Raw genomic sequence first — 8478 nt, 5'->3', positions numbered from 1 at the left:
GCTCTTTGGGTACTTTCCCTAGCTCCTCCATTGGGGGCCATGTGTTCCATCCAATAGCTGACTGTGTGCATCCACTTCTGTGTTTGTCAGGCACTGGCATAGCCTCACAAGAGGCCGTTGTATCAGGGTCCCTTTGGCAGAATCATTCTGTCTAGCTCCTGTCTTTATGATTTGACACAGACACTACTCTCTCTATAGCTTAGGCTGACATGGAACTCACTTTGTAGTCTGTATCTGCCCGGGCCTTTAGACCTCCCTGGCTTCAGCCTCCTGAGTGCTGGGATTACAGGTGTGTGCCACCATGCCCAGCACGGATTTTTCTTGACTTTTAAGAATAGTGGTGTTGAGACAGAAATGCTTGAGGAATATTGGTCTGCATGTTTAGAGGTTAGGAGTAGTGCTCAATGGTAGAGCACTTGCCTGGTGTGAAACAAAACCTACATAACTTTTGTGTTAACTACAGGGCATCGATCCGGTTTCCTTAGAAATGCTTGCAAAACATAACATCGTAGCTCTTCGCAGGGCAAAAAGAAGGAATCTTGAAAGGTGAGTGTGGGTTGTCTATCTGGAGTGCTTCCTGCTGCTCCTGCTATCTTTTTGTTTGTAATTCCAGGAATTGAACCCAAAAAAGTTTGTTTTGTCTTGTTCTTTAAAAAGCAATTGCTGGACATGGTGGTCCATGTGTTTAATCCCAGCACTGGGGTGGCAGAGGCAGGGGGAATCTCTGAGTTTTGAGAGCTAGAGGCCAATGTGGTCTACATCATGAATTCCAGGACAGCCAGGGCTATGCAGAGAAACCCTGTCTTGAAAAAAAAAATCAAAACTGAAACAAACCAAAACAAAAACCAGCCCCCCCAAACAATTTATTTTCCTGTGTATTTGTGCGTGAATGCCTGTCATGTCTGTGTGTGTGCTCCCAGAGGCCAGAAGAGGGTGCTGCATCCTCTGGTAGTTGCGAGTCACCTGACTGGGTCACTTGACTTAATATTCTCTGGGAGAGCAATGAGTGTTCTTAGTTGCTGAGCCATCTCTTCAATTCCCCTCCTATGAGTTTTAACAGATTAAATTTAAGTCGTCTCATGTATATTCCTGGTAGCTCATAAGTAAACATTTCTGAGCAAAATATTAGCGAATAAATTCTAAATTTTGTTGTTAATGTTAGTAAACAATTGTGCTACTAAAAACCAAGACTAGGGGGGCTGGTGAGATGGTTCAGTAGGTAAGAGCACCGACTGCTCTTCCAAAGGTCCTGAGTTCAAATCCCAGCAACCACATGGTGGCTAACAACCATCCATAACACCCTCTTCTTGAGTGTCTGAAGACAGCTACAGTGTACTTACATATAATAAGTAAATAAATCTTTTTTTTTTTAAAACAACAACAACAAGATTTTGGGATGGGGAAGAAGCTCAGCATGTGAAGTACTCGCTATCCAAGTATGAAACCCTGAGTTCTGATTCTAGGAACCCACATGAAAGCCAGGTCCAGCAGCGCTGGATGCCTGTACCCCAACAGCAGGGACTTGTTCATCTAGTCTAGCTGAAACTTCAAGTTTTGTGTTCAGTGAGAGACCTGCTTCAAAAACATAAGATGGAGAAGTGATTGCGAAGAGGCATCCTGATGTGAACCTCTGCCCACCCCATGCATGGGTGTACCTCACATACGTGGATGGGCACACACGCACTCCCTTCCACACACAGAGTGGACTTTAGAAACGCTACCGCACTGTATGATCTCACATGTAGAATTTTAAAACTACTGAACCTCCAGAAGTAGATATGAGCATGATAGTTATAGTGGGTTGGAGTGTTAAGGAAGATGAAGAAGAGTTTGGGAGATATTGGTCAAAGGATACAAAATTTTCCTTAAAGAGGACAGATACATTTAAAGATTTTTTTTATACAACATAGTAATTATAGTTAATAACTGTTTGGCTGTTTGTTTGTTTGTTTTTGAAACAGGATCTCAGATACAGTCCTGGCTTGCCTAAAATTCATTATATAGACCAGGCTGACTTTGAACTCACAGGAATCCCCCTGCCTCTGCTTCCTTAGTGCTCATATTTAAAGGCCTGCACCACCATGCCCAGACTATGTATATTATTGAAAAATACTAAAAAAAAAAACCCCAAAAAAAACCCTAATTTTTTTTTTCCGAGACAGGGTTTCTCTGTATAGCCCTGGCTATCCTGAAACTCACTTTGTAGACCAGGCTGGCCTGGAACTCAGAAATCCGCCTGCCTCTACCTCCTGAGTGCTGGGATTAAAGGCGTGCGCCGCCACACCCGGCCTTCCTAATTTTAAACTATAGAAACGGTAACTATTTATCATAGTATACCTGACAAGCACACACCATCTCTTGTGCCTGCTCCCACACAGACAGCGCTGCATCATGTAGTCCGTGTTAGATACTCTTCATCCTTAAGAAGTTAGCTTTAGCTGGGCATGGTGGCTCCTACTTGGTCCCCTATACTTCAGAGGCTGAAGTAGGAGGATCACCATGAGTTTAAGGCCAGATCATCTCCCTCCCCCCCACCCCCATTAGCCTTTGTGTTTTCTATAACCAAAGTGAGCATGGCATGATGTGATTCCAGGCTCACCCTTGCTTGCGGAGGATTGGCTGTCAACTCCTTTGAAGGCCTGAGTGAAGAGTGCCTGGGGCACGCTGGCCTTGTCTTCGAGTACGCATTGGTGAGTGTTTCCATGAAGAGCAGTTTTATACCTTTTAATTCATATTTCACATTTTGAGGTCTGACAGGACAGAGTTTACAATTTATTTACCTAAATGTTAAGAGTTTTGCTGTGTGGTCCAGGCTGGTGTTGAACTGTCTTTGTAACTCAACTTCCCCAAATGGCGGGATAATTTAACCACCTTAAAATATATCTTTAGTTATACTTGATAAGAAACTTCACATGAAGATTGGATTCTAATAGAAAATAGATTTGAATTTCATGATGATATCATTACTTTATATGAGTGTATTAATATAATGTGTCAAGTGTTACTCTGTGTGTGTGTGTGTGTGTGTGTGTTGCTGGGGATCTAAGTCAGGGACTCATGCATTCTAGACAAAGTGTTTATCACTCGTAGTCCTAAGCTATCCCAGACCTTAAGGTGACGTCTTTTCTTGTCATCGGTTAGGGTGAAGAAAAGTTCACTTTCATTGAGGACTGTGTAAATCCTCTCTCTGTCACCTTATTAGTCAAAGGACCAAATAAGCATACTCTCATACAGATCAAGGATGCCTTAAGAGATGGACTTCGTGCGGTCAAAAATGCTATTGAAGATGGTAAGCAAGCTCTTTCTGTGGTGGGTATGAACCCCGTGCTTCTTAAGTAGTAATGAGTCTTCATGGTATGTATAGTATTTTAAGGTCCAAATGATTATTCTTTCATTTCACTTTAGCTTGATTTTCCTTTGAATCTGTTAAAAGTAAAGATAAGGTAGGCTGCCTCACTAATTAGTCCCTCTCTTAAGAGACAACAACCACCTAATATACTGTTAATTTTTGAATTTAGGAATTTATTTTTAAAACCATGAGAGCTCTTACAGCTTGGAACTTGCTTCTTTTCTTCAGGTGTAGTGTAATCGTAAGAAAGATTAGGAAAGAATGCCAATATTTAAATTGACTGATAATTTGTAACCTGCCTGAATCTAAACGGAGCTAAGGGAGGCAATGCCATAGGCGTGTCCCCTTGATGTAGAGTAATAGGCATGTGAGAGGGGGTTCACCGTCAGCATTAAGGAGATGGAAATGAGAAGCACAGGGAGATGTTGTCTTATGTACTGAAACCTTAATACAGAACTTCACCATAAGTGTCCTCCTTTGGCAGACATAAAGAAGCCAGAACCACTGTGGTGATCGCTTCTGGGGGACAGGTGGTTCCTGACTGGACCATACAGTAGCTCACACCACAGCCAGAGTTTAAGGATTCACGTCCCCACCTCCTCAGCTGCCTTTGTTATCGTTTGATGAGGCTGTTGGACTGGGGTTGGGGGTTGGGGGGAGTGTTGCTGTAGTTTGAATTTGCATTACAGTGTGGATAAGGACAGTGAACATTCTCATGTATTTATTGGTCCTTTGTATTTGTTTGGAGGCGGTCTATTCATCTCTTTAGCGATGCGTTGTTTGTTGGTTTAGAGCCTTTTATGCATTCTGGGTATTAACTCCCAGCAGAGGAATAACTAGGGAAATCCGCCTCCCATTCTTAGCCTTCTCTACTGGTTTCTCTGCTGCACAGAAGCTTTTGAATTTCACACAGCGACATCAGGCTTCGCTATTTGGTTTGTTTGTTTGTTTGTTTATAATGTTTTATTTTTACTTTTTGAATCTCTTCTTGGCCTCACAGATATCGACTTGCTTCTGCCTCCTGAGTGTTGGGATCAAAGGTGTGTCTAAGCATGTTTGATATATGTCTAAGCATGTTTGATATATGCCTGTATCTTGAAGAAGGTTTTTTCCCCCCTAGTAGCTTTCAAGTTCTAGGTTTTAATATTGCTGTTAAAGTCTTTGGTCTATTTTGAATTAATTTTGCTACATGGTGAGAGATAAGGGCTAATGTTATCCCTCTACATACATATATCTAGGTTTCCCAGGGCTATTTGTTGAACAGGCTGTCCTTTCTCCAACTATATTTTTTCAATATCTCTATTAAAAAGCCTGTGACCACAGCAGTGTGGGTTTATTGCAGGATCCTCTGTTCCATTCCATTAGCCTGTGTGTCTGGTTTTGTGCTAATAAAAAAAAAATTCCTAAGCTGGGAGCACCAAACTATTGCCCGAGAGTGAAATACGATTTGCTGGGTGTGTTTAGTAAAGTAAACATTTAGGTTTTATTGTAACCCAGTCATATACTCCCTTAGCATGCATTGACTGTACATGTTTAGTGCAACTCTCTCATAGTGGGATGAGGTAGTTGCAAAGGGAATGGTAGAATCCACAGAACCTAAACTGTTAGCAGGCTTAAATTTTTTTTTTCAATACTAGGGATTGAATCAAGGAAGCTTTCTGCCCCCAGATAATTAAGAATTGTATTAGTGTGTGTAAGGGAGGCTGTGCTCATATCTTGGTGTGTGTGTGGAGGTCAAAGGACAGCTTCAGGAGGTAGCTCTCTCTTTCCTCTGTGGGTTCTGGGGATCAGATTCAGTCTTGCATGGCCAATGCTTTTTCCTTCTGACTCATCCTGTTGACCTTCCCTGGCCTTTTGCATAAAGTTTATCAGCACTGCTTTAAGTTGTTTAATACATTCCTTGCTTTTTCTTCTCTATCTGTAAGAATCCATTTGCCCCCTTCCTTTCCCCCCCTTTTCTTTTTTGACAGGGTCTAGAACTCATTTGTGGTCCAGGCTGGCCTTGAAGTCATAACGATTCCCCTATCTGAGCTTCCTTAGGAAGGATCACAAGTGTGGGCTCTGCTTTTCATTGTTTAATTTTTTAAAAAAAATTTATTTTATGTATATGAGTACACTGTAGCTGTCTTCAACCACACCAGAAGAGGGCATCGGATCCCATTACAGATGGTTGTGAGGCACCATGAGTTTGCTGGGAATTGAACTCAGGATCTCTGGAAGAGCAGTCAGTGCTCTTAACCACTGAGCCATCTCTCCAGCTCTCCTGTTTGTCATTTTTAATTCCCTGTTTCCATTCTGATCCCTCTTATTTCCATCCTCTCACTCATACTGGTTGTTATTTGCCCCCCTCTCTAGTTTCTTTAGAAGGCGGCCCAGGTTGCTTGCTGGTTTAAGGACCTGGTTCTTTTCTAATGTAGGTGGTTGTATCAGTTTCTCTTCCCCAGCATTCTGCAGCTTCATGTTGTATTTTCACAAGGAGTGGGCTCAGAGTCTCCAGAGGTACGCTAATGGCTGTGCTCAGGTGGGTGGGGTAGGAGGTACATGGTACTCTGACTGTTTGCACATTTAGCCTTTATACCTCTCACGTGCAAATATTATCTTGAGTGTATTGCTTCTTAGGAAAGAGCTTTTCAAAAGTGTGGTGAGACTCAGCTTCTAAATGACTAACTCCACACTTCTCATGAAGTGTTTCAGAGAAGGGAGGTGGGAATAAAAAGTGCTGAGCTGAGAAGCAATTGATTTTATATTGTTTTACTATAATTATAGGTAATTCCAAAGCAAGTTTATTGAGTTTCAACAAATCCAAAGCATTATAACAAGCTAGACTGAGAATATGTAGTTGAGTGGTAGAGTCCGTGTCTATCATGAACAAGGCCCTAAGTTTAATATCTAGTACACAACTACCCAAAACTATTCAAACAGATGTAAAGCTCTTATCTAGCTGTGAAAATTGATGTGTATTAATACAAAGCTCTTGGCTTAGACTAAAAAGATACCTAACTTTTTTCTTAGGTAATAGTTTAGATTCTGTTCCAATATAGAAAACAAATACTTGACTGGGTCCTAAGAATTTCATACCAAATCTCTGGCCACATTACCTTCCTTAATCCCCCCTCCACTTTAATAGATTTTCACTCAGCCAACCCTGGGAAAAGTCCTAAGAGTCACACTTTCAAATTGATTAAAAAAAAAAAAAAGACAAAACTGCATTTTTGCATGGTTTTATAGTTCCTTTTTAAGAAACCATATAGAGTAGTTTCCATATGTACACAACAGTGTAATCACTCTCCAAAGCATAATGAAAACATGATGCAAAATTAACAAGCCATTGTCCCCACCAAAGACATCCACCTGCGGAGGGACATTCAGGGTGGCATGGCTCTATGCGTTGTTTCAGTTAAACAGAAGTGTGGATACATTGTGGATGTCACTGTTGAGCTGCTGTGGTGAAACAGGAACAGTGGTCCAGAATTGTCACCTCTTGCCTTGGCTCCAGCAAACACTGGGGAGTTCTTTTTTAATTAAAGAATTTATTATGGATATTAATTGTACATGGTACTGTGTTACATAAGTGCATTTCATACACTATGTAATGTATATTGAACATGCCTCTCTCTGTACACACCTTCCAGCCTCCCCCTTCCTATTAATCCTCTCTACCCGCCCTAGCCAGTGTTACTTAGACTTTTATGTCATATGCGAGGCAGGATGAAAGTCAGGGAAAATTATGGGGATCTGGGAAGGAAAGGGAGCCCCTTTCCCTGGGGTCTGCTTAAAGCTTCTCGCCAGCTAGAGTTCCAGCACTGTTAACAACATTCACTGTGAAGGTTACCTACATAGAGACAGTCCTTCTTTTATTTAGTGGAGATTCAAATAAGAAAGTTTAAATAGCAGTGAACCATGCCTGAAGCCTAAGTATAGGTGACCTCTTTCCATTCTATCTGTAGACCTGAAATTTTCTAGGACTCTCCTAAGAATCTTCACAAGACATGTCTTAACCCCTTTGTGCAACCCTTGTGGCTCATGATTTTATCTTTATTAGATTATAATCCTATTCAAAGGCACCTCTGGAGCTACCCTATAATCTCACTTATCGTAAAGAGTGTCATGGGGCTGGCAAAATTGCTTACTAAGCGGTGAGTTCAGTCTCAGGATCCTCATGTAGATCTAGAGCTCTGACTCCCCAACAGTGTCTTCTGACTTCCAGGGGACACGGTGCCATGCATGCACCATATATGCTCACATAAATAAATAAATGTAATAAAGAAAAAGAAGAAAAGGTTTTGAAAGCAACCATTAAGAGCTATAATTTCAGAGCCACCAAAATAGTACTTAAGTACTGCTGAGACACATAAGCAGGGCTCTTTTCTGAGAAGCCCATGTCTATTCTTCCTTAACATCTCTCCTTCTATTGACCCCATACTTAAACACGTTAAACTTTCCCCACTAACCTTTCACATGTATTTATTGATATGTGAGTGTTACATGTGTGGGCATGTGCATGTCATGACATGTGTGCACGGTGATCAGAGGGCAACTTCAGGTCTTGCTCTCTCCTCCCACCATGGGGGCTCTGAGAACTGAACTCAGGTTGTTAGACATGGCAGCAATCACACCATTCTAGTGCGCTTTTTTGTTTCTATGATAAACATCATGACCAAAAGCAACTCAGGGAGGCAAGGGTTTATTTCATCTTATAGGTTACCACCCATTGAGGAAGGCAGGTGCAGGAACTCAAGGCAGGACTTGATGGAGAAACCACACAGGAGCCATGATGCTTACTGATCTGCTCCTAGGCTCATGTCCAAACAAAAGAGCAACAACACCACCACAATCCATCAAACCACATCAGACTCCATCTCATGCCAGGGCAAATGGTAATCATTAAGAAAACAATATCAAATGCTAGTGAGGATATAAATGTGTTTGCTCACGGGGTAGACCAACTTTTAGTTTTGTGAGGGCCTCCACTACCAGTTTACAGCAGTGCATACAATTCCCTTTTGCCCATAGCCTCTCTAGCATTTGATACTTTTTCTTTTTCTTTTTCTTTTTCTTTTTCTTTTTCTTTTTCTTTTTCTTTTTCTTTTTCTTTTTCTTTTTCTTTTTCTTTTTCTTTTTCTTTTTCT

The 8478-nt window shown here is 41.4% G+C and overlaps 1 protein-coding gene across 4 annotated transcripts in view; it reads left to right on the top strand.

Annotated features, from left to right (window-relative positions):
* Positions 1 to 8478, top strand: part of Cct6b (chaperonin containing TCP1 subunit 6B) — a 40977-nt gene that overhangs the window by 19884 nt on the left and 12615 nt on the right. For all 4 annotated transcript variants that reach the window (XM_021213280.1, XM_021213281.1, XM_029546337.1 and 1 more), the window contains 3 exons: positions 464 to 546; positions 2594 to 2690; positions 3142 to 3289. In XM_021213280.1, the coding sequence (XP_021068939.1) occupies positions 464 to 546; positions 2594 to 2690; positions 3142 to 3289 (328 nt within the window). The remainder of the gene's footprint in view (positions 1 to 463; positions 547 to 2593; positions 2691 to 3141; positions 3290 to 8478) is intronic.

This window comes from Mus pahari, chromosome 14 (assembly GCF_900095145.1).
Source record: "Mus pahari chromosome 14, PAHARI_EIJ_v1.1, whole genome shotgun sequence".
Taxonomy (NCBI): Eukaryota; Metazoa; Chordata; class Mammalia; order Rodentia; family Muridae; genus Mus; species Mus pahari.
Note: the sequence above shows the minus strand (reverse complement) of the source record. Positions and strands in the feature narration are given on the sequence as shown.